Below are 27,174 nucleotides of genomic sequence, written 5' to 3'. Positions count from 1 at the left end.
TGTGCTATGACTCTGCAACACTGATTGGTTTAAGACGGTATTGTTTCGAAACAAAGGACTGAAGGTTTCGCCTCCCGGCTTTCGCAATGTATGATTCATGCGAAGTCAATGCGATACCCATCTGGTCTGAAGGCTGATGAAATAGCTACTTCTACAGTTTTCGCATCTTAAAGACAGATAAAAGGATTTGATCAGAAAGACTTTGCAATAGGATTTTATAACGATTCATTACTAGAATTATTAATACGAGCCACATCTACTCTAAATCTGAGATTAGATCTAAGGATACACAAATCCCAAAAGCACATCAATTCGGTATTACAAAATTTATCAAATCTGTTGGATCAAATTCGAGTTAAACCACACGATAATCATCATTACCAAGTTAATAATAAAGCCTAAATATTCAAAACAAAATCAAATAAAATTCTATTAACAGCTGCTTTGATTTGCATCTAAATAAATATGCGAACGAAACATAATTAATTTACACAAATGGAAAGACTCACTGAGTTGTAAGTATCAAATAATTACCAATCTACCGGAATTACGTAAATTAATTAAGTTGTATGGTACAGGACGAAAATCTGATTTTTATTACATTTTATAAAACTGTTGTTGTGGTTTTTGTAATGACACCCCGCTGTCTCAGGCTGTGCTTTGTTTTGGTTGCAAGAATGAAATGACAAAGAAACGCAAATAACAGGCAGATTTCTAAACCATGTTTTGTGGCAACAGGAAACATGAAAGCTACGGGAAATCTGAATAGTACAACAAAAACTATAGTACTAAAGGTACTGGTAATTAAGAGTCTTGCTTCCCACTAAGAAAACATAATATTAAATCATTCCATGAACCCACAGACGAAAAAAGGGCACCAGTGCTAAAATTTCATCTGTTCCCAACCATCATCTAGTAAAACGTTAAAGCTAAAAAAATGGGGGAAGGGTGATTTGAAAATAAAAATTAGAGGGGTGACTGAAAGTTTAAAGTCTATTGAACAACAATCTGAACTTTGTATACTTACTTCTGCTTGCCCTAAAATTACTCCACCATCTGTGCCAGAGAAAGCAATGTAAATAATACCACCATCAAGACTGGGTAAGTGCAAAATTGGGCCAGTATAAAAGCAAAAGCTAAAAATCACATTCACAAACATAGATCCTTTATTGCTGGCGTCTGCTTGAGACAACTTTTATGACGACACACGGGCCAACGAACAAGAGTTTCTGACATATCCGCTCTACTTATGCTATGCTTAACACAAAAATTTATATACTGTTATCGTAGGAAATTAAGAGGCTTTGATTCAATAAGTACTAAACAGACACGACCTAGTCCCAACCTCATGGTCGTCTATTCCAGGGTTTTGATGATTACACTGTCCAAAATAAATCAGTAGATGAATAGATGTCTGCATGAGTAGATGCCTTCGTCAAAAATCATAGTTTTCCAACTGCTGGCGATGGTGATCTTCTTGTACCAAGTCCAAGTAAAGATTGTTTCTAGAAAAAAAGTGGGCAAATAAATTTTTCACAATTTCAAACTGGTACGATTTTCCCATCATTTTTTGCCATTTACAAACAAACAAACAAACAAACAAACAAACAAACAAACAAACAAACAAACAGACAGACAGACAGACAGACAGACAGACAGACAGACAGACAGACAGACAGACAGACAGACAGACAGACAGACAGACAGACAGACAGACAAACAGACAAACAGACAGACAGACAGACAGACAGACAGACAGACAGACAGACAGACAGACAGACAGACAGACAGACAGACAGACAGACAGACAGACAGACAGACAGACAGACAGACAGACAGACAGACAGACAGACAGACAGACAGACAGACAGACAGACAGACAGACAGACAATATTCTATTTTGTATATTTAAAACTGAATAAAATAAAACAATGCTTTTACAAGCTACTCTTTAGAAAGGCATATCATTTCTGTTGCAAAATTTACTTTAGACCTTCCAACGAATATTTCAAGGTAATGCGCCAAAATCTAGATCCATGTATGTGTCAAACACAGGGTACACTGAGTGACTAGTTAGCTTGTCGATATCTCCCTGATACATAATTCAACTTCGATTCATAGATGTATTTACATCCGGTCCATAGGAGAAAATCTAGGCCTTACGACGAAGTAAGGAGATAGAAAGACAGCAGGTTTCATCAGCTCTTAATCATACCAGTACAACAGATGGCGCTAAAGATAAAAGTGCTACCTTCTAAGTGAATCGAGAGAAAGAGAAGAGGCTCCAAAAAGGGTCTTGAAATCACACTTCACGCGATAGTTTATCAGTGTACCTTGATATTCTTTTCATTTCAAGGAGGTTTGTTCGTGAAATACCTCGCAACATGGCCTTAAACGCAAGAGGGAAATCAGGAGGGAATCTTTGTCACGACCCATAAACAAACTTTAAAAAGGGGGAAAGAAATTTAAACTAGAGCCAAAAAAATTTGATTTCGGTAAAAATATAGTACTTCATCACAGATTGGTGCCTTATGGTCCTTTTTCTCCCTCTCAGATCACCGTATTACCCAACTCACCAATGGAGTGGCAAGGAACTAAAACAGCTAATGTTCTAGAATGGGGTTCATCTTTACAATTTAAGTCTATAAATCAACCGCAAAGACAGAGCGCATATTGGCTTTATTCATAACCAGCTATATATTATGTGGTTATTTCAATACTAAACCTAGGTTTGGGCATTTTTCATAAATTTTTTTTGAGATCATACTAAAAGACAATACGGATAAAAAGGGTTGGAATCTGGATAATCTGAATCTGGGCTACAAAGCTCTCCAATCCTTCAAAAACTTTAATAAAAAAAAACTATTTCTTAGAAATGCTTTAATTTCAACAAAAATAGAGCTTACATGGGTAAAAGGTTCTTTTGCATAATTTAATCCTTTCCGTTAAAGTTATTGCTGTCTGACTGAGTTATGTACTCTACTCCTAAAATTTCCTTTACAGTCCCATGTTGATATTTGGAACTTTTTTCCACTGATTTTTGGAGCATGTATCTTGGATGTGTCACTAAAATGCCACCCCGTGTCTTTTTATTAAGAAATACTGAGTATGAATTCAAAATACAGAGAAATCTTTAATATGAAAATTCCAATCCCCACTGCACACAAAAGGATTAAAAGGGGACGTTCTATGGGATATTGAGGTGAAAGGTCATATTACTGCAGCCACTAATGATGAGCCAGTGCTATATTTAGCGTGGGATTATGGACCTTGGGCTTTAAATTCACTCTCTATTTGTCCTTTTATCGTCCTCCTGGACCAAAGCGGATCTATTTTGACATTTTTTTGACAAATTCGATTACACCAGAGAATCAAACTTCGTTGCACCAGGGAATAAATCTAGCGCACGAAAAATTATCTGAATACGAAAATGACAGAAGAGGCACTGTTATTGTGGAAGGAAGGTGAAGAGATCGCTGATCTTATTAAGTTTTGAATCCAAATGCCTTTAGGCGCTATCAAATTCGATAACATTAAAACTGCTTTGAAATATTCAAACATATGAGTCCTAACAAATCAACAGTTGATGGTAATGTCAAATAATGACTGACTTTTGAAGAGAACGACTTGGTCAACTTAAATTCAAAAAAGTCGACGGCCAAATTAAAATAAATTCGAGTTAAACTTAAAGGGGCAGTATCAGCAGGACATCCCGCGTGGCAACACGCCAGTTTGCGAAAGTTGTTTAGGTATCCGTGCTCATCGTGCAAACCTTTTGCTTTTTGGATGTTTTATGAAAGGAAACGAATAATAAAGGTTCTTTCTTCAGTCTTGTCACCATATTTCTTTGGATAAAGGATGGCGATACAAAAAAACAAAGGCCACTTTTACGGCTAGGATACCGCAACTCGCATGGAGCTGTTTATAGAAATTGGCCGAAATTACATCAAAAAACCAACCTTACCGATGAAAATTATTAGCGAAAAACATTATTTAAGTTTGCTGGACAAATTTTGAGAAATCATTTTGTTGTAGAATGTCTAATTCCATCTAAATTCACCAAGACAAACGGAATATCTTCGCCATGATTGAATGAAGCTTCATTTCCCTAGCCTAGACCAAATTAACATACACTTATCGTTTCGATTGTCGGTAAATATGCTGAAATATAGCAATTGTCCATTCCATGTTCGGTAAATACGCTCAGAAAATACACTTTATCGAGCTTATCGATGCACCGGAGCACCATCCGCCATTATCCCAATGTGCAAGTCAGGCTAAAAACGCACAATGTCCCTTGTATTTGGTTTGTTTACAAAACCGCGACACAGCCCCTTCAATTTGAATTTCTTACGAAAATTTGCGTGAAAATTGGATCTTTTGCTAGGGAATATCTGAATACTTGTTTGAGTTATGTAACAAATTTTGAAGTGTCAAAATTGTGGAAATGTTTTAACTATGTACGGAATATACACAAAACCCAGGAAACAATTCAAAAAGTTTGCACAAGACCCTAAAAAGACTCGTAAAACTCCTAAAAAGTCTTTGGTTACCGCAAAAATTGTCTGAACAGTACAATAATACTTCTCTCGCTGCCGTGGGCCAATGCTGATAAATAACATTCTTAGGTCGTGAGTGTTGAAAATATTAGCCTTATTGGAAAGTGCTGAAATATTTGTTAGTTCTTACTAAAATAGGACCTTGGCAAGTCTTTATTACCAGAACTTGTAGCAGGTTGTACAGGTTGTTAGGAATAATGAAAATATAAACCTTTCTAGGTGTATAAGAAACTTACTGAAGGCGTCAGCTTAATTCTTCCCCGGGCATCAAAATTCAAACTTCCGTAAATAAGCAATGCGAGATCCCGTCTTTTTGCATCCATTGCTATGCTGAGAGCAGTACTTCCTTCCTGGAATTTCAAAGAAAACAATTTTGCCTTCTATTCCAGAATATAACTAGCTTTATTGATACTTGTTATATAAACGGATATTAGAAAAAATAGAGAGAAGGCAGGCAAGGATAAAATAAAATGGAAGTTATTCGATCAGCGCTATAAACACGACAAAGATCATTTGTTTGATGGAGGCTTTATGAAACGTAGGGAAGCAGGCCCGACCTAAAGCTGCATAAAATATATTTCTATAAAAAGTGATCCTGAAATCATCCGCATTGTAACTCCTTTCACAACAGTTGCCGAGCGATTTCCTGGGAATAGTTCATAATTCCATAAAGATACAATTATGATAAATCCGATCTAATAATCTTCATAGAAAGAACAATCCACTAACGTAGAGTGAAAATGATCATTTCATTCGGCTAGACTTGATTAAATTCTACTGTATCATGCAAACTGCCAAACTACGTTAAGCCGAAACAAAACAACAGCTGTCGAAAAGTGACAATAAAATAACTTAATAGTGCGTTGTCGAGGAAATAAATAAAAAAAGATAGAACCAACAAAAAATGGCACAACATTATGCTGGTTGCATCTTTCATCAACTTTAAACTTTTTTATCACAAAGATGTATCAAATCATACATATTCTAATTAGATAGTTTTCATTTGATAAAAAATGGATAATAACTGTCAGTTTTTAGTTTTGAACAATAATGACGTGAAATCATTTTATTGGTATAAACTTTAAGAAACAAGATAGAAAGAAGACTGCAAAACGATAGAAGAAAGAAGATATCAATCAGACACATTAAAACAGTTTAGTCACTAAAGATGCATGAAAATTAAATTCTCTAGCACAACCTCCAAAGTGATCTGTCAATATGGATAACAGAAATTGATTTCAATGAACAAACAAAGTGGAACAACATACGTGGTCCTCCCTGGCTGGGTCGCAATCTGGACTTGATAGCAGAGTCTTAACAAGAGACATACTGCCATTTTCACAAGCACACATCAATGCCGTCGAACCGTCCTTAAAACAAAAGGAAACTGGCGTTAATAGGAAATACAAAATAAGATGCTTTCACAATGTCTATATGTTATTAGCTAAGTTGCTCCAGTGATACGCTTCAATACATCTACGCTATATATTTGACAAAGTAACGGTCCTCCACACTTTGCCGGTAGCAGTATCTTATGACTAGGCAATTTGGTACCGCATTTTACTTTCAGTTCTAAGTGTTCAGTATTTCAAGAAGTTTTTTAATTATAAAAAGCATGCAGAATAGGTAAAGTTTTTTATAGCTGAAATGGAAAACTTGCGATGAAAAGAACATGCACGAGAAAGATCTAACAGATAAAGACACTCACAATAGCAAAATGTGAAATTAATGAATTGGAACATCTGTTCAGAAACGAAAGAGAGAAAAAAGCTAGAAAGAGAAGTGGAAGTAGAAGAATAAAAAAGAGGAAGATGGTGATGAAGAGGAAGAAGAAAGTGACAGAAAAGAACAGAAAAGAGAAAGATTACCTTCCAGCAACATTAAACTTGGTTTCTTTCCATTGTACATACACTATTAGGCAGTTTGTTAATGTTTGTGTCTACGGGCGTAGCTATACAGAGGGGACGAGCGGTGATACATTCCACCAAAAGGTTTCCAATAAAAGCCAAAAGTTTTCAACAGAAGTAAGAAGTTGTGTAAAACTGAACTAAAAATTTCGAGAAACATCTTGCAGAAAGAATTATAATCAGATTTAGAAACTTCAAGGTAGGTTTTTCTACAGACTTAAAAATTTTTGGTCATTTCTGAAATAATTATGAAAAATGTGTTTCTTCTTTTATTTCTAAACATCTTTATCACAAATTTGTATGTATGTGGAGACTGGAACTTCGTCAAATTTGAACATTGATAAAAGAATTTCACGAGTCAAGATTCATAAACTATTTGAGTAAATCACAGTATTTTGCAAAACCCAAAAATTTACACCGTGATGTATTTAGCAAAACAAACCTATTACATCAGTGTTAACATTCATAGAACATTTTGCTGTACGTAATTAGAACACAAAACCTTTTATTAAAGATGTCAAAGCAAGACATGCATATAACACAACATAGTTGTTAAGAGGTGTTAACTGTTCGTACTTTGAACATAAGGCATTGAAAAAACGCTTGTCTGTTGTAGATGTTTCCTGTTGAGAGATCTCCGATAAAAGAAGATGCCCACTGTAAAGAGATGTCCACTTACGAGGTGTTATTTAAAGGAGATGCCCACTTTCGACAAAAAGGAAGGTTTCCACTATAAGGAGGTGTCCGCTGTAGGGAGATATCCGCTTTTAGGAGGTGTCCATTTACAGGAGATGCCCACTTTCGACAAAAAGGAAGGTTTCCACTATAAGGAGGTGTCCATTTACAGGAGATGCCCACTTTGGACAAAAAGGAAGGTTTTCCACTACGATGGAAGGTAAAGAGATGTCCACTTACGAGGTGTTATTTAAAGGAGATGCCCACTTTCGACAAAAAGGAAGGTTTCCACTATAAGGAGGTGTCCGCTGTAGGGAGATATCCGCTTTTAGGAGGTGTCCATTTACAGGAGATGCCCACTTTCGACAAAAAGGAAGGTTTCCACTATAAGGAGGTGTCCATTTACAGGAGATGCCCACTTTGGACAAAAAGGAAGGTTTTCCACTACAAGGAGGTGTCCGCTGTAGGGAGATATCCGCTTTTAGGAGGTGTCCATTTACAGGAGATGCCCACTTTGGACAAAAAGGAAGGTTTCCACTATAAGGAGGTGTCTATTTTAAGGAGATACTCACTTTCAACAAAAAGGATGGTTTCCACTATAAGGAGGGGTCGACTATAAGGAGATGTCTACTATAAGGAGGGTCCCACTTTATAAAGGTGTCTATTCATGAAAGTTTCATTGCCATAACTCAAAAATAAATAAAAATTTATTTCAGAACATTAATGCTTGAAACACTTTATCCAAAAAGTTTGTTGTCTTACAAAAATGAGTGCATGGTAAAAAACACTCACATTATCGGCTTCGTTGATTTCCGCCCCTGCATCCAACAGCAAATCCACCATTCCAGCGTGGCCACGGCTGACTGCAAACATGAGTGGCGTTTGCCCGGTCTAGAGATCAAATGAAAGTGAGGAAACATTGAAACCAGAAAATAATGGCTGACTAAATCAATTCAACTCACAGGTAGATTTTTCAAAAAAGAATCCTTAGTATACATTTCTTCGAGCTCAAATTCATCCCATCGCCATTTTGTCTAGCCTCGCCAACCCTCCAATAAAAATCCTTCGAGACCTCCTTCCCTAACACCAGAACTCACGTCTGACGCGGTTAGTGAATTCGACGATTGGCTATGTGTGATCTTGATACAGTAAATAAAGTCAAAATATGTTCAGTATATTTAGGCTGTTTGAAACACTTGTTAAAATTGACACTGACCTCTCTGTTCTTTGCATTTATGTCTCCTGCACGCAACAATCGCTGCATTACATATTTGTCCGTTTTGCTGTCAAATCCAGCTAAAGCAGCCAACATTATTGGTGAATAACCAGCCTAGATGAGACGAAAAAATTAACTTACTAGCAATCTTATGTAAAGTCTACAAATCTTTGAGAAAATTTTTGTCAAGTCTTCACATGGAGCAGTCCGTCTTACAATTTGAAGGTAAAACTAGGGGTGATCCCAACCAGAGAAACAAATTGTGGTAAGCCAAATAAGTTTAACAAAAACTCAACGTGTGTCAGAAACTCAACTTTAAAAGAAATGGAAAAAAGTAAGACTCCTTGAAATTCTATTATGTCATTCAAAAAATGACAGCTTTACATCAAGCCCTTGAAGAAAGACATAATGTCACACAATTGATACAATTGATGCTAAAATGGCCCATAGTAAAAATAGCACCGTAGCAGGATAATATATTTAAAGCATTGTTTAAGTTGCAGTTTGGTTAAGTTTTCCTAGCTCAGTATTCATCGTTAATAAGACCGAGTCTAGTACCCGTTCAAAAGAGTTTAGGATAAAACAAGACAAGGTATCTAAATAAATTTTAAAAAAAATGGAACATTTCATTGTGGAATTGACAACTGTCACATCTTTTTAAGCAATTCTTAAGAATGAATGTATATCTGAAACCCAGTTTTATGTGCAAAGCATACCTTGTTGATGATGTCGACATTGCATTCTTGAGAGTCAAGCAAGATGCTCACAACTCCAGTGTTTTTGTACGTCAATGCAAAATGCAATGCCGTGTTACCCTGTAAAAGAAAGCATTCTCCAATGAATCCCTGGCGCTTTTAAGAGGTAGAAAAAAACATAAAGGATCGCCCGACCAATATTAGAGAATAAAATCCCCTTTAGATGGATTTCTCTTCGTAATGTATTGCAGAAAACAATTTCGCTTTCATTTTATTTTGTTCTCAAATATCTACAAACAGCTAAAATTCATCCTGTCCAATTCATAATTGATTGCAAACACAAAACTGTAAATACTGTTAATATAAACAATTTGAACTAGTGGGATAATTATGGGGTATGGTTGTTACTGGGGAGTTTCGAAACCAGATTCCGCTTTTTGTGAAAAAGCCAAGTACAAAAACTGAGATTAAAATCAAAATTACAAACGACAGGCGCAGATCCAGCCTGAATTCTGACCTATGCAAAGGTTGTCAGAAAGAGAAGCCACGACCTTTGGAGAAGACATTTTATTTTGTTGTTGTAAAAATCTGACTTATGTTTCTGCAGAGGTTGCTGTAGTCTGGATTGGCGTTTGAAAAAGATACTTACATCTTGGTCTGCGAGATTGATAATCGTATCGAGCAGTTGAGGAATACGACTTTGAACCAGATCAATATAGCTTTTAACAACAGCTGCATTCGCTCTCTTCTTTTTCACCGTTTGAAACCAAAGATTCTCAACATTTGCTAGGTATTTCAGCTGAAAAAGAGGCGTAACACGTCATCAATGGGTAGCAACGTAATTCTGCCACACAAACAAGCTCTCTACTTTTAAGTCTCTAAAACAATGCTCTTTCCAATCCCGGACATTATAATGATTTGGAAATTTGGGTATTATGCAACTAAGCTTGAAACCATAATCGTTTATAAGTTTCTTAACTAGGACAAAATGCAAACATTCTAAGAGATGAGAAATATAAATCTTTATCCTTGCATGCTCAACAGCTAAAAGGAGGAAAATTATTTTGTCCAGATTGCTGCCAGAGCTTGCAAGCTTGAAATTGGAAACAAATGAGGAAAATTTTAAACAATTTTTCCAGTCTGTTTTGAGAACGCTCTACTAGTTCCATCCAAATTATGTTCATCTTTTATAACTGCTTCATTGTTAAGCAAGCACAGAAAAATTAAAAGGAGGAAAAAGACAGGAAATGCTCGAAAATATTTTCTTACCGGCTGAACAAGATTAAATATCAAAATTGCATATACATAAAATCATATAATTTTATAAGTAAACTACAGTTAAAATAATTTTATAAGTAGGCGTGAAACTCAGAGTTGCAGTTTAGAATCTGTCCTGTTCTATAAACCTCGTTGTCAGCCCTGCCTTAACGTCATCGAGCATTTTATGACAGACAGGTAAACATGAATTTCCATTTCATAAAGAAATCATATTAAAAACACAGAAAAAAATAAATCGTTACTCGATTATTGTATTCAAAGAGTTTAATTGGAAAAACCAACCAAAAGAGGATTTATTAAGAGAATAAAACTTCCACAAGAATTATATTTCAGAACCAAAATGCATTCAGTGTAGCGTATCCAAGCCATTGCTGCTTAGGTAAATTTCCTGTCAACAGTCTGGCATAACGTAAATTGATTTTCACAGATAAACATACTATGCACAAAGGAGAATTTCAATTGCCATCAAGCAGTTGAATTTAATTAAATAATGCGGTAACATCAAATTATAGCTAGCATACCATTAACTGTTGCTTGAGGGGCTTTTCACCAGAAAGATGTTGCTGCAGCATTTTACAAGAATCAACAATATCGTTTTTGATGCTGCAAAAGAAGTCAAGAGTTGTGTCAAAATAAAACGAAAAATTACATCTACATACTGAAAATTAAATCAAAGAAATGCTGTACATTAACTTTCACATAGACTGGTAAAATGTAAGTTCCGTATGCCATTCGCATGTAAATAGATACGATTTTAGTCGTGCGAACATATTGTCAGTTTTCCGCTCTCGGGTCCAACCTTTCAAGATCCGGTAGACATTGTAATCAGGACCTGAGAACAACTTAATACCGTAACAAATTGAGTTACTTATTACATTCTGAGACTCTTTTATGCGGAAAATCAAACAAAATTTTGATAATATAGAACTGAAGAATACATATACAGCCATTCATTAAAGCAGTTGTCTCAAGGGCTCCTTTTAGCCAAAAGTTTTCCTATCCTATCAGTTTCTTATTCATTCTATAGAACTTAGAATCAGAGACCAGATAACATGGCGGTCATACGGTCAACCAACAAGGAGAACCCAATTAAAGAAAAATAAACTTTTCACACCCAAACCCTGTCTTATTTTTATTACTTTTTAAAAGGAGAGTTTTCCAGGGCTTGTGGGTATTTTCCAGAGGAAGGATAAACACCTTTCAAACAGCATTCTATAATTCATTTGGATTATACAAGACGATCAAAAATCTCCTATAAAAAGCATCGAACCTTTGTTCCTCTTCTTCTTCCGACACTTCTGATCCCGATAAATCGTCCCCGTTGACATTGTCTTCAGTTCCCTCGATATTTACGTAATCTGAAAGATTATCCACACCCGATGCAGCTTGGAGGCCATTTCTTTTGTATGATGCAAAATTATTCCGCATTTCCACCAAAGCAGTGTCTAAATTGCTATCATTCAAATCGACTTTGTTGCCACAGTAATTACAAATCACCGGCTTTTGCTCCATCTGCCAAGACATGGTACTGTTGGCCATGATTTTCGATACTTCCTCACAAAAATCACCTTGAGAAGAATCCGACAAGAGCCTTTGCCTCTGGTTGTTGTTATCTGAAACTCCATTTTCATTTAGCGGTGAGTTACTGCCATTTTGGCTGTTGTAAACCAGCGTCTGCGGATTCGATTCGTCATCGCCCTCCAACAAACTCAGGTTAACGAAACCTGACACATTGTTCAGATTTAGGCATTTATCGCAAGTGACATCGATAATAGAATCCTCCCCGACACCTATTTCCCTGCGTTCACCTTTCCTGTCACATTCCTCACACAGTACAACATTCACGTCATCGTCGCCGCATCCACGCGATTCTAATCGCCGATTACTGCAAGCGTCACACAACAAGTCGTCGATTCTGCCCTCTCCACAACCGACTGATTCGGATGTCCGATTAAGACAAATATCGCATACGACATTATTCACTGGGAAGTCACCGACACCAGTTTCACACAAGTCCACCTCCGCACAATCACATAAATTATCATCTATTCTGCATAAATTATCATTACCGATTCCGCTCGGTTTGAATCCTAAATTTAATTGGTTATAGCACCCGACCCCTACAGAGGCACATTGTCTATTTAAACAGGTATCGCAAACGACATCTTCGATTTTACCCTCTCCAACTCCAATGGTATGTGACGTCTTTTTATCTAAATCGCATTGCACTCCTGTCTCATCCACTTCCCATTCTACAGGGCTCGTTGCAAAAATTCTGTGTTCAGTTGAAGCTTGACAGGAGACTCCTGAGGTATCTAGCCAAGCAACACCATCGCCGCACGAGAAATCATGTGTCGAAACCGAGGTCTGTAAGCTAACCGAGGTTTGATCTGCGAAACCACATCCACACATCATATCATTATCAACCATACTGGCAATACAACTAACGGATTTGTCGCAAACAGGCATACCACTTTGGGTTTCGTTGTCAGCATACAGCTTCTCTGCAATATCATCACCGAAAGATGCGTCTTGCAAAGCTGGTGAACATTGAAGTGCCACAGATGCAAACTCACAACTAGGACATCCAACTAAAATGGACTTACTCTCGTAAAGTAATTCATCGTATTGAGAAGAAACATCAGTTAAATCAACCGAGTCTTGTGTTGAGACATCACTAAACGATAATTCCGCCAAACCACTCCCAATGGCGAAATCCGCTACACGTCTCTTGATGGTTTCAGTGCTTGCGTCAGTACCACTACCGAAAACATTTGCGTCTCCGATCGCCGTTTCGACAAGTTTCGCGTTTACGGTGTTAGTTTCGACATCGTGAGTTAATAATTTCTCTTGAGGTTCGACATTCGAATTTACACCGTTTTTCATATCCTGTTCGGAATTCTCGTTTTTGCCTCCACTGAAAATACCTTTGGCCTTTAATGATGTTTCTTCATCTTGCGTCATTATTTTCACATTTCCGCATAGGGGACAAGACATAGCATTGCTACAATCATCATCAAGACAGGTCTGTGTCATTTTGTTCGCTTTTACGCGATGTGGACTGGGCCGAATGATAAATGCATCGTCATTCTCGGACTGAAAGCTCACAGGAGAAGAAAGCGGTGACGATGTTTTGCTTGAGTGATTGCTAGACATGCTCTGTCTGGTGCTGCGTCTTTGTTTCAATGTATTCAAAAGCTGCCTTTTCTCCTCCTGCAGAACAGCAAGTTTCACCTGCAGTACAGCTAGCAGTTTGTGGTCATCTTCAAGTTTCTGTAGCCTTGAGAGTTTAGGAGATATCGAGGCGCGAACCTTTTCTAGTATATGGAATATTTCCTCTGTCATGGGGTGGCTGAAAAATGGCTGCAGTAACACAGATGTTGGTGAATTAGATCGAAATGCTTCGTAAGTTCGCAAGTGGCCTTGTTTTATATCTGTTTCCCGTTCTTGCTTAAAAAGTGTTTTCTTGGAATGTTCAGAAGTCGGCGACAGGTCATTGTTTTCGTCCGAGAGATATTTGGACGCGATATGTTCTTCTGCAAGATTCAAATAACTCGTACTGCTATCGGCGCTGTCCGGCCGCTCGGACACGCGATTTGTAGTCTTTCCGTTATCCTCGCTTTCCCTTACACGTGACGTCACGATATCATCAGAAGTCAAGACAGGACCGTTTGATTTCAAAACAAGAATTTCGTCTTCCTTTGCAGCGAGGTCACTGAAACTTGCAGAGCTGAGGTGTATCTTCGGCTTCGCGGGACGTCTTCGAAAGGAAGACGACGTTGTAGACTCGACATCCGAAGAATAGTCGGACTGACTCGCTGTGGAAGTCGGGCTGTGTGACCGATTTTGATTCAACATTGCTGGGAACAACGGCTGATTGTGTTCCCAGGCCTGGCTAAGTGGATGACCTGCAAACATTTGCTCGAGGTCTATGTCCTAAAGAAAAGAGAAACAAACTCAATTAATTTCAATATCCAATACCTTAAACAATACGTTTTTCTTCATAAAAAATTTGACAATAACAATGACTTAAGGGATTAAATTCTATTTTTTACAAATAACCCGTTGTCCTATACATCTGAATTCTGAAAAGAGGAAAGGCACAAGATCGGAACTTTGTGTGACCTCGAGATCGATACAAATATAAATTTTCACTGGCTCAAAAAAAAATATTAAAATGATACGGAAATATATATAAAGAGAGAATGTTAACAATAATATTCTTATGGTTGACTAACAAATTCCCATTGGATTCTTCCCCACACTTTCAAAGATTCAAATATGCCCTTTTCACTGCTTGCCCCAGTCATAGATCTAGTTTCAATGATATTGCTCCTATCGGCCAAATAGATAAGTTTAAAGAAATCCGGTTTCCGCATGACAATTTGAAATATTTTCCACAATTTCAAGCTACATAATGTTTGGCGCCTTATTTGTTGATGTCAATTTAAATTTTTTGAGTGAATTTGGTAAAAAATTCAAAATGGAGTGAAAATTGATCAGAATTCAGCTGCAGGTCATTTTGGAACCAAAAGAGATAAAAACATTCTTAAAATTTGAAATATTCTGTTGCATGGCAACGACACAGAATGGAAAGTGGACCTCTCTTAAACAGGGAATAACCATGTCGTGATTTGCAATGCTACACGGATATTAACTTTTATAATTTTTGCTTCCATTTCTCACAATGTTACATTTAGTAAAGATATAAGGTGTAATAAGAATGGTGCATGTGTAACATGATATATTCATTTTGAGTTAGTTGTTTGAAATAGATCAAGACAGTCGGAAGGCTTTGCTTTTATCTGTCTTACCAACTTGACTGGGAATTTTTCAGTGAAACAGACTTGGTCAGCAATACAAAAAGACGCAGAAATGGGATAAAACAATGCTAATTCTCAAAAGCTTTTCTTTGTACATTTCGAAAGAAACCAAATCAATAATTTCCCACGCTGTTGATTTGCTAACTGGCACGACGCACGAAAGGCATGCTGGGAAGCCCTCATAATAAGGCGGCAAAACTGTTGGTATGTCCGTGGATAGCAGTGAAATATTGTTCACAGTTTTTCGAAGAAGATTCAACCTGTGTTCGAATTTCTCATTGATGTGTTCATACATCTTGTAAGTCACTTATAATCTACTTTCCCACCAAAACTTGCTTTTCCGAGAACAATTCAAAGAATTATCGAAAACTCACGAAACTATATGACTTATATGATTTATTTCAAATAATATGCACTTTGTCTTAAAGATAAGATTGATGAGCCTCATCCTTGGGTCTTTGCAAGCTTTTTTCTTTCTTCAACAATCACAACAATCTTTTTCAACGACAATTTTTAATGCGAGACTGATATTTTTCTTGCCTGACAATTACTCAAGGATCTCCCCGTGGTCATAATGAGATGATAAAAAATGGGGGGATTCTTGAAAATATGCGGCTACGACAAGTTAAAAGTTTTTGAGCCGAAATTTCTTTCAACTTTCAGGCCTAAATTTTAATATGACGAATAGGCCTACAGTGTTACTGTTTCTGTTTAGATATAAATATCATCTACTGCCTTTTAAGTTTTAGGATTCCTTTCTTATGCAGGCATCAAAATACTTTCTTATCCTTGTAAAATTCTAATTCGTTAAAGTCCCTAACAATACATTTCTAGATTAGATGTTGCCATCCACCTTACATTTGTACACATATTCCAGGTAGATATTGATCGAGGATATTGTGTTTCGAAATGTCAAAGATCTGCCAAATATTCAAAAATGTCTAGATGGCCTAACAACCATAGCTTTGTAGCGTAGTGATCGCACTGACAAGAGATTGTTGAAAAATCAGTTTTACTTTTGAGACATAATTTGATTTGCAAATATGCTACAGAAGATTTCAAAGAGAAACACGAACACAACATTTCTTTCCCCTTGATATGAAACCTAGACTTTCGATGCGTTGCTGCAGAAGCACAGTGGACGTTAAAGCTTGGGGACTAAAACTGGAGATTTCCTACAATTCTAGCAAGGTAACAAATTTTCCGGATATTTCCTTCAAATCAGCTCTTTTAAGCCATTACTTAGGCCCTGCTAATCGAATACTAAGGTATTTCAATACTATGCAAACGTTCTGTTCACTTGACAAGCTCCGCAAAAATAAATTCTGAGTCAACTTATACTTTGAATTAAAAAACACGACTCTTTCGTTGTGGTATGGGATCGTACCAGATTAACCTTAAGCTCATAGGCATATAATAACAACACAATTGCTTGGGATAAAGGTACAGGAAAAATAAACAAAATATGAGGTCAAACAAGCCACGTGGGATAGCACTTGCTCTTCAAAGGTTACTCAAACAAATCTCTCAAGTAAGAAAAAACAGAAGAATTTATTCAAGCCTTTCGCTGTATCGTGTTCGACATGAAATGCTTTTGGAAAATTCTTTTGGAAAATTCTTCGTTCCCTTGGTTCTGTAGATTATTTTTCAAAACATAAACATTAAAAACGTTTTAAGTTCATCAAAGAATATAAACATCCTTCTTTAACCATAAACTCCCGGTAGGCTATTGGTTTGCGTGTCTATAATTTGAATTAAAAATTGTCCCTCCATAATTGGAAAGCAACCTTATCAAAACAATTTGGCCAATACTAAAAGATAAAATTCCAGAAGCCTGTTGCGTATAATAACGATAGCAAAAAACTGATTAATTCAATAATGAAGTTTCTTCAACCATTCAATTCAGCATTCCAATTCGCTCCAAGAACATATTTGTTTCTACAGCTTTTTGGCAACTTTTATAACTCGCACTTTTCTCTGTAAGCAATTTGTTCTGTTAGAGCTTTGCTATTTCAATGGGAGTTTACATCTAGCTTCAAACCAAAAAACTATCCTGAATGAGTGCAAGTACACCCCTGTTGGCATAGCAGCCCTCGACATACCCATAGTGCATCTTATTGACATTTGTAGCACAAATAAAACTGGCTTGTTAGTTCGAGGTTTCTTACATGCATAGCTTTAAATGCCCTCTTTATAAATGCCTTGTGCAAATCTGAGAATTGCGTATAGCTGACAGGAAGGCTCCAACGGTAGCATGTTTTTTCTTAGAACAAAATTGTAAGCTATACCTTTGCTTTGCTAAGATAAGAAAACAGGTACACTTTAGGTATGGATGGCTCAGTGGTGAAGATCGCGGACTACAGTTCCACGGTTCTGGGGTTCGGGTCCCTGTCGTAACTAGACTTTCACCCAGAGTCAGGGAAGTCGCAAGCTCTTTGCAATTCAAAGCGTAGGAATTAAACATAGACAAATAAAAAACACAAACATTATCTTATAACGAAACGGGGTTAGATAAGGCCCTTGTCTTTCTCCTCTTTCACTTTCTCCTCCGCACAGGTTTGTTTATAGGCTTAGGAAACGCGTTCGATTAATTTTTTCCCCAGAATCGATCAATAATATAGAATTGGAAACTATTCATCAAAATGAAAGAGAAACAAAGCCCACAAGAGGTACGATGGCAAAACACCCCTCATTGGATGAATATGAAAGAAAGACGACACGGAGCAGTAAGACGACACGGAGCGGTAAGAAGCCTCCGATAAAAAGATAAGGTGAAAAAGAAGAAATTCGTGGAATGTTACAAGAGACTTTAAAATGTCCAACAGGGGAAATTACACTTTACTTTTAATATACTTTAGCAAGTTCAATTAATCTAGAGATATAGAAAAGCGACTGCCCAATTTTTCTTGAAGATAGAATTTTCGCATGTTCATGTATCTTTCGATCACACTTCGGGCCTGCGATAAAAGCAAAAGCCTTGATTTTGTTGATACAAAATGTTACCCTTACTCGTAAATATTTATAGTCGAATCTGACAAAAAAACTTTAAAACTACCTCGTTTCCTTCTTGATTGTTCATATTAAGATAATCACAGCTGACGTAAAACAACTTTGATTTTCTGTTTTGCTTCTTTCTCGTTTCATTTTCCCGTTTACGATCTCTCCCACCAACACGTATGATAATAATCTCATCCAACTCTTTCTCCCCACTAGTGCAGAACGGCCTTCCCGAATCAGGAACGACACAATTAAATAATACATTATTTCTCCTTATTTCTCTCTCAGCACCGTTTCTGGTCGCCATTTTACACTGAGGCGATTTTACACAACGCACTTCACTATCACCTGGCGTTGGGTGTGATTTCCGGTAATCAGAGTCAAAACGAGAGCCAACCATAGTAGTCACTAAACCTCGTATTAGTAGCCACGCAACATATTTGCCATGACAACAATAAGCTGACCATGGAGAACAAAAGAAAACGAAGTCTTTAGACATCACTCCAATCCCTAAGGCTCTAACTCATAGATATATTACAAGATTTTATTATATCTTGGTGTACACTAACCAAAGAATTGTTTTAATGACGCTAGCCTAGAGGGTCAACAAGTGGGTTTATGCATGATTTATTGACATGAAATCATGCTTATTCAACTATGGAATTAAAATTCAAAATTTAAAACAAAGATTTGGGAACAATTTCAACATTCCAGTTACCAAAAACGTTGCGTAGAAGGAAAATTCCTTAAGTGCTACTTAGAACGAAAGCCATTACATTTCTTCATAAAAAAACTAGACACCGAAACATTTTTCTAATTTTATGTTATACATAGATAAAACTACATTGTATTAGCATAAGTCATATCGGATAGTTCAGGATGTCATTGGTCCTCATCTATCGCTGAGACCAGATATATGCAGAGTTTTTAGGGAGGGGAAGTGGGTTTGTCCAAGATATCATTGCACCTCTTACCAGACGCTCAATTTATCGCTCCATCAGAGAAGTAGGTAGAGATCTCGAGGTGGGGAAGGAGAATTGTTGAAGAAGGATGGAATAAAAAAACCAATTACTCCGAAGCTGCTCAATTCTTTCATCAGTTTTCACGCAATTTAGAACCTAATTATGGCGAAAAACTCTACCATATACCAGGCACAAAAAGGGGGCAGCCCCAATAAAAAAAGGCTCGTTTACACGAAAAAGGTTTCCTAGACTTACTAGACTAAAGACAAACGTCCCTGACTCCGCCCTTGCCCCTCCTACCTTCATACCATCAGGACTGAAAAATCAAATGCACTTACGGCGTTTCTCACACCGAATGGTTCTTTTAAGCAAGATTGGTTAATGACTTTGCATCTAGAAGCCAAAACGAAATTTTATTTTTGGGGGGCATTTGATCGTGTGGCATAGCATTTATGGGAGTTGACTGTGCCGGCATGATCTTATCATTTATAGTGAATGAGTTAAATTGCGTATCGTATAAATAACAGTAGCTTCAGAGGCGAAACTTACTCCTAAGATGCAATTGCTTGATGCATAAGAAAAATAACTCAGCCAAGTGGATTAAAATTTAATAACATTACGTTTTATTTTGAGCGTACAGTTTGAGAGATTTTATCTAAAGCAGAGCAGAATCAATTTCAATCCAGATAATAACTATGGATAGGAAGCATAAAACTGATCCTATTGAAAACCATGTGACTTGCTTCAAGTGCATTATGAAATAACAGGTTTGAAAACTGAAACGCCAAAGTTATTTTGAAACGAGAGCACGTTACAATTCAATGCGAAGCTCACCTATCAATTGGTACATTTTCATGGCGATATCCAGTATTTCAAAGCAGCATGTTACAGCATAATGAAAAAACACGTCTTCACAAAACCAGCAACAACTGAAAACAGCGTCTGAACTTGGTTTGTGACGCACTACACTGCAACAAAACCTTTTAACAATTGAGGTTTGGGATTAACTTTGCAGTTTCTTTGAATCGAGAAAATAAGACCAAGCGAGAGGAAAAATAATGCGGTTAATGTGGATTAGTAAAATATAACTTAGTGGAGAATTAGGTATCAATTTTGCTGTGTGCGGAGGAGCCACTTATCAAATATTTTGGCCTAACCGGATATCCAAGGCCAATTGCTTTGCGCAAAAGTATATTTTTATCCAGCCAATCAAAGTTACTGCGTCTACGTGCTGTAAGGGGGTCGTAACCTTTAGACAAGCCACAAGTAAATCACAAGTTGATTGCCAACATCTAGAGAAGTAATCAAGATAGAGTGTGCTGTGGCTGGACGGCACGACAACACTACCATAGAAAACGAGAACCGCAAATGGTGCAAAGAAAATACAGTCGAGGGTTACTTCGACAAGCAGCAATGCAAAACAACAGCATCAGGTCCTGATTTCATAGGGAAGGGTGACCCTACTATCTGAGATATTTTTGCCGAGATAAATAGGGAATTATAACGATTTGAGATTGCGGTTACTTGTGGAAGAGCGACTCCTTGTTGTCGAGATCCCTGGGTGCAGGAGGGCGAGCGGCAGATCACTCAAAGAAAATCTCGTACAATGCCTGCCAAAAGTACTTGGAACACCCACCAATTTACGCTGCATTTGATATCTTTCATTCCTTTCATGAAAAAAAATTGCTACTTCCGCTCCCTTCCCCCTCAAACAATGTTGATGATTTAGAGAAATATCATAAAAGAAGCGCAAAAGAAAGTGCTTCCTAAAATCCTAACCCGTTCGATAGTAAACCAACATTGTTCCGTGGGGGAGAGGGGGATGATTGGTTTTGACCTTGGAAATTGATGTCAGTGTTCCAAGACTTTTGGCAGGCATTGTACGCCGTAGACAAAAAGCCTTTTGTTTTCGAGAAAAATCCACCAAAAATCCCTAAAAATTCTATTGCACTAAAAATTCTCGTAAGCTGTTTGGGAAGAGTGATACATCCCTCGCAAAAGGGCTGGCAATTTTCAATTTCATAACTCTATATAAATAATGCTATAAAGAGCGAGTAGTAGACATTCTTGAATATAAAGGAAAATAAGAAATGGAAGGAAGAAAATAATAAATAACTGAATCTTGAAAAGACCAGAACTCTGACGTTTCGTGGTATGATTTCGATGAGACAGACATAGCTGGTTGGCCTCCTTAAATACTTGTGCGTCATCTAGTTGTTTGAAAGAACTAATAAAAATTAAAAAATTAAAATGCAAAAAATAAGACTTGCGAAAATCTCGCAAATTTTTGTGCATATACCAGGAAACCATATGAAGTATAGTTGCCGTCTTTCATTATGGGTTAGATAGAGATATTCGTCAACAGGCAACATGACAGATTGAGAAAAAATTAATCAGATAAGAATGAATTTAACAGACCTGTATTATTTGTAAATGGCATCAAAACGCCAAATTCTGTCACAACAAGGCAACGTCTGGTGCCACAATAAGACCGGGTTGAAGAACATCTCTCGATGATTTATGTCACTTTCTACTATGAAAACAACAAGACTAACCCAACAGTGTAATATGCGGTTTTGTTGGCTGCCAAACCACTTTCTCCTAATGGCACATGCAGAAGAAGCTATTTGTTCCAACTTCTTAAGTTTATGCGACATTCCAACCAAATGACAATTGAGTGGGTCATTTGTTTCCGTTCAAACAAAGGACAAGCAAATTGTCTCTTTAGAAAGTTCAGCGTTCTTTTCGACTTATATGTAAGTAGAAGATATCGTGACGCAACTTGTGGCTGTGACACTAATTACGAGGGCCTGATGAATTCAGAATAATAATCAGAACAGTCATGTACCTTACTATATTCAAATCCACACGAGAGACAGTGTATGAATTGAACAAACGTATTTACCTATTAATACACTCATTTTTTAAAAGAACCGTCTATAACAAACCGATGGCTAAGATGATAAACCATAAAACCAAGATTAAAGCCAAAAAAAGTTATAAAACCATAGTACTGATCATTCGCTTCTTTAAAAATCTGTTCGAAACACCTTCCTTTAGAGATGGGATGGAAATGATATTTATAACGATTAAGAACCTATTTTCTGTTTAATTGAAACAGATATAGAGAAAAAAGAGCTACTTGTGATTGATTAGATGTTCCAATTCAAGTTATCTCATGAAAAAGTAGCTCATCTGGTATTAAAGAAATTTTTAAATCATTTTTAGCACTGAAACCAACAAAATATACGAAACTGAATACTAAGCCCGAGCAAAGTTTTTTATAAGAAATAAATATTAGAACAATACATAGATGGTTTGCTTCGTTGCTACAAATGCCCAGTCATTACTTTACTTTCAATTTGGGCACACCCTTTATCATGTTCTGAGTAGCATGAGCATGGAAAGCTCAACGAAAAACTACCCCCATCAAAAGTTTATTTCAATGACAAAAATAACAAAGTTTAACATGGGAGGGGGGCAACATCTGATTGGGGGAGGGAGTGGCAAATCTCAAGACCATCTGGCCGGGATTGTATCGTTGTAGTTGTTGTTGATGCTGTTTTTATTGTTGTTGCTGTTGTTGTTGAGGGCACTTTGCATTGAATCAATGGCATTGAATTCGCAAGTCTCACTTTTCAAATTTCTAGTATGAACTAGTGACAACAAATTTTAACTTCATACAAAAACCTTGCCAGAGCTTAAAAATGAGACTATGGTAATTCAACATTAACAAACTTATAAACAATTTGACCTTTAAAATCTCCGCAGAAGCAGAAGAATTAAATAAATCTTCCTGGTTATACGGAATTTGCACAACAATAGTTCCGAAAAGAGTGGTTGTAGCAGCAAAAAAATCAAAAACAAACAAACTGATCTTTGGTTTGGAAGCGTACGTTGCCATGTATTTGGAGCAACCAGGCTTGGAAATACTGATTTTTATGAACTCATGTTTTGGAATTCTTACTTTGATTTCTAGCGCCATACTTTGTCACTACAAATATTTTTATCCTAAAAGGGAATGAAGCAAATTTTGGTTGTTCGAAGAGCTTTTGTCTATAATTCTCCTGTTTTACACGATGTTCTCAACAGGGAAGGAGCAGCCATGGGCTGCCAAAAGAAAGCTTTCAATTGGCCTGTCCACACTGTCTATTCTGAGGCCTTTCGCCTTTTGGAAAGCTCATAATTACTTACACACAAAAGGAAGCTCAAGCAACTATGCAACAGCGTTCAAAGCCAGTTTTGTTTTGTTTTCATGAGATGAATCTTAGCGTAAAGCTAAAATCCAAGTACTCAAAAGACGGCTTGAAGATTTAAATAAATTTCACAATGTTAACAGGGTTAGACAAACTCTCTTGCTTGCGATGAAATGATTTTCATAAAGAAATTTCCCGCTAATCCAAAATGAAAAAATCGAAAACAGATCATGGCGGATTTCAGATATCTAAAGCCGGCTTGCTATACATACTTTTAATGATTATAAATACTTAAATCTTTTTTGTGTCTAAATTTTCTTTAAATTTTCCATTTCGATCCTAAATTTTCTTGAATTAGTCTATTCTTAAACAAGAACACGGGTAAATTTTAATGATGGAAAGGAAATTAGGAAGAAAGTCCAAGGCTCCCAATGTAAATTGTTGAAAACAAATTCAAAACAAAATATCACCTTTTACTGTTGAATAACTGCAATTTGAAACGTTACAGAAGTTTCAAATTCGTGTCAAAAACAAAAATTAATATTTTCCTTAAAGTATATCCTTAACTAAGCTTTGCAGTTACTTGATGCCTCGATATCTTTCTGAACTATGTCGAAGGAAACCACGCCTTGCCAAATCTTTTTTAGGATTATACTGAATGGAGAAAATATCATCATTTCATGATTTTAATAGACTGTTGAAAATCCCCACAAACTTAAATGGCTAAAAGAGGCAACGGCGGCAGAAACGAGGTTAATCGTGTACTTTCAACATTTTTGTCGATATTTTGAAATTCTTCTCCTCAAGAGTGAGCTAAAATGTCGAACTAAGGGAACTAACTGTCCGATATATTCTTACATCATAAGACGTTCATACTTTTCTTACATCAGAAGATTTTATTGCTAAGTAATCGCTCTAAAACTGCTGAGAAACAGGTCATTTGTTACGGTGTCGTCGGAAAAGTTGTTGGAGTGGCACAGGTAGAAAGGGGCACTGTATCTCAAAATAGGGAGGCATTTTCAACAACTTCTGAAGAAACCCCTCTTAAAAAAGGGGGCTATGTTCCTGCTCTTTTTACTAACTTGCAATTACCCTTGATTAATAAAGTACTTATTCTTCGTACGTGAAAACAAAATCATTTATAAATTAGCTGCATTTGGCACTTCGCATTTGATGACTAGTTGAATGACAAGCCAAATTACCCTTAAACGTGTCAATTAAAATGAACTGTAAACATTTTGTAGATCATTTGAAATGGTTCAGGCACGTTAAAAAAGTTGGGCGGAGCTAAGTAAAGATTTCTTTGAAAAGTGGTACAATCATTACAGTACCAATGGTTTGTTTACAAAACACCAAACAAAATTGAAAAACCTTTTTTGAGTTTGAATATCAATAACATTAATATTCCAATCAAATTTTCTCAGCAGAAATAAATCGTGCTTCGTTTGAAATTGAAGGTTTCAAAACAATGGATTATTATCTCCTTTCACGTTTCCTCGAACAATTGTTGATAATAGTGATTATCGTGTTCCTTTATCCCTTGAAACTGCTCCTAGTCAACGCATAAAGGAGATTAAAATTATTCACTTCTGGGTCAACCAACCGTACAGTGAACTAGAAAGTGCAACAGAAAATGTCTTTTGAAGGCAAATATAAGAACTTAATTGCATTTTATTTTAATTTCGTTTGTTTCAGTTTCCGATTTGGAAAACATAGGCTCTTCGAGGCAAAAATGAAACCAGGAGAACTAGAACACGATCAAGTATATATTAAAAAACGAACTAAAATGTTAAATTTTGTTGAGCCAGGCCAAAAAATGTGAAAAACATGAAACTGTTTAAGAAACATTGGATGTGTTTTTCCGTTCTTGTTATAAATCAAATTTTAAAATGACTTGCTTATGTTTAGTTTAGGGACGTTTACATTCAGTCACTCAGCAAGTAAAAATAATGAGCCTGTCAAAGGTATTTGTATTTAATATTAAAAGTTCAATTGAAAAGTAAGGCCTTATAGAGATGACAAAACAAGAGCGTTGGTTGATGTTTAGATAGCGGGAAAAGGAAGGGAATTTGATGATCGGGCTCAACTGTGACTGCTGAAAGCAGGTGACGAAAGACAGGGAATTCAAAATGGGCAGTTGACCTACCTTGATTGATTGTGTACTCGAAAATGCACCATTTTTGTAGGCATTACGTAGCATATACAAGGCTTCGAGGAAATCTGTTTCCATATCATTCAAATCCCCCAAATCCTCAAGTGTTTTGAGCCAATTCTTGTCCTTTATTTCAAGCTTCAGATCCTTAACTTCCTTACGTAGTTTAACGACAGCCTGCTTCAGCTCCTCGCTCAAGAAACACTCGTTTGCAGATCGTTTCCTCGAGCCCATTGGCATCTGAATACCCAGTATTTCTCTCAGGAAACCATAGTCCACGATTGCTCTGGTTGGCTTTGGTTTCAGCATTTGGCGATCAACTGTTTGGGAATATTTTTGGTCCTTCCATCTCTGTGTTGGGTTGTACCCTGATATCTGGTTGTTGATGTCGGTGTAGGAGTGATATTTCCGACCAGCAGAAAGCTGATCTCCGTCTGTCCAACCACGCTGTATCTTGTTTCGTGGTAGACTCATGTTCGTAACATTTTACTTGACATGTTTACCGGACAGAAGATACACTAGCACCCTGTTTAGTCGAAGAACTTGAACTGTTTCACAACGATCCACCAGATGACCCAGGGAAACGTTGCAGCATCTCCAAAGCACAACAACAAACCTTCGATTCACGACAACCTCTATTAATCCAACGGCCCTTTGGAACTTTAGAAGCGAGCTAATTTCCCTAATAGGCCCCGAAATAAATACCCTTGTATCGGAACAAAATCACCTTTAAAACCCGTCTAAGCCGCGGATCATGGTGCTTGTACTCTCGAGTCAAAACGCACTGAAGCCAAGCCAGTTTCTCTTTCTTGATATCTTGCTGTGTGTGGTGAAAATCTTCAATAAGCAAAATTGACACAAACTGTTCAACTTGGCACGTGAAATGAATTGGGTATACCTCTTTTACATCAATTTTATAAACAACATTTTAAGTATAGATGAAAATTGCTATGCGGTATTCCTGTCCTCTGTGAGGTAAAACCCTTGAATTGAAAAAGCTTTGTACGCATGTGGAAGAAAATCAATATTGGTTCACGAGAGAACAACAAAATACGCGGGACGTGATTGTGCAGAAACACTGCGTTATTCAAACAGTTATAAAAGCATTTAAAGCCTCGTTAAGATTTATCACCTGTGCTCCGTTACAAGAATAATGTAATAATTCTGGACATTGCTCATTTCATTTTGGTAAAGAAAATGTTTTGAACTGGTTTACACCTGAAGAAAGGCAGGCCATGAAAACATGGTATGTTCCATGAAACGCCACGAAACATAACACAATGCAATGCAAGCAATTTCAGGTCAAAAGTTTTGATTGAAAAATTTCCAAGGAAGAGGGCTAACTCGTTATTTCAGGCCCCCGAAGCAGGGGCCGGGCAATGGTCCCACATTGGTGAAGAACAAAAAGGTTTTTTGTAAAATCTTGTAGCTCGAACCTTTAGTTGCAAACCTGATATTAAGCCCCTGTATTCTCGGAGTATAATCATTCTGGAAGCAAAACATGATACATATCCAGCCTGGGACTTTCCAGAAAAAACGAAAAAATGTTTACAATAAAAATTGTATTACAAGACAATTTTCATAAGAAATTCAGTACTGGGAATGCAGTTGAAGTATCTCAATTTTGGCAGAGAAATGGAAATTTTCTATTTTTGTGCCTCAATCAGATAACATTTTCAGATGCTTTTACGAAACTTTGAGTGACTAAATTCTT

General features: G+C 36.8%; 1 protein-coding gene across 4 annotated transcripts; it reads right to left on the bottom strand.

Annotated features, from left to right (window-relative positions):
* Positions 1-208: 208 nt before the first annotated feature.
* Positions 209-26,458, bottom strand: LOC135694483 (uncharacterized). 4 transcript variants are annotated; one of them, XM_065213245.2, is made up of 10 exons: positions 25,455-26,458; positions 11,601-14,266; positions 10,852-10,933; positions 9,702-9,851; positions 9,074-9,172; positions 8,358-8,471; positions 7,934-8,032; positions 5,828-5,929; positions 4,796-4,909; positions 209-1,505 (listed from the first exon to the last, which is right to left on the bottom strand). In XM_065213245.2, the coding sequence occupies exons 1-10, from the start codon at positions 25,932-25,934 to the stop codon at positions 1,443-1,445; spliced, it is 3,969 nt and encodes a 1,322-aa protein (XP_065069317.2). In that variant the 5' UTR covers positions 25,935-26,458; the 3' UTR covers positions 209-1,442. The 4 variants fall into 4 exon arrangements, with proteins under 4 accessions (XP_065069317.2, XP_065069321.2, XP_065069320.2 ...); XM_065213249.2 differs by lacking the exon at positions 25,455-26,458 and adding an exon at positions 21,531-25,428; XM_065213248.2 differs by lacking the exon at positions 25,455-26,458 and adding an exon at positions 19,947-20,871.
* Positions 26,459-27,174: the final 716 nt, after the last annotated feature.

This window comes from Rhopilema esculentum, chromosome 8, assembly GCF_057945365.1.
Source record: "Rhopilema esculentum isolate cy_ngs chromosome 8, ASM5794536v1, whole genome shotgun sequence".
NCBI lineage: Eukaryota > Metazoa > Cnidaria > Scyphozoa > Rhizostomeae > Rhizostomatidae > Rhopilema > Rhopilema esculentum.
Note: the sequence above shows the minus strand (reverse complement) of the source record. Positions and strands in the feature narration are given on the sequence as shown.

Coding starts and splice junctions, on each gene's coding strand:
- LOC135694483 (XM_065213245.2), bottom strand. CDS start 25,934: ATGAGTCTACCACGAAACAAGATACAGCGTGGTTGGACAGACGGAGAT. Junction 9,852..10,851: donor CCCTCAAGCAACAGTTAATG/GTATGCTAGCTA, acceptor CCTCTTTTTCAG/CTGAAATACCTAGCAAATGT. Junction 8,033..8,357: donor TAAATGCAAAGAACAGAGAG/GTCAGTGTCAAT, acceptor TTTGATCTCTAG/ACCGGGCAAACGCCACTCAT.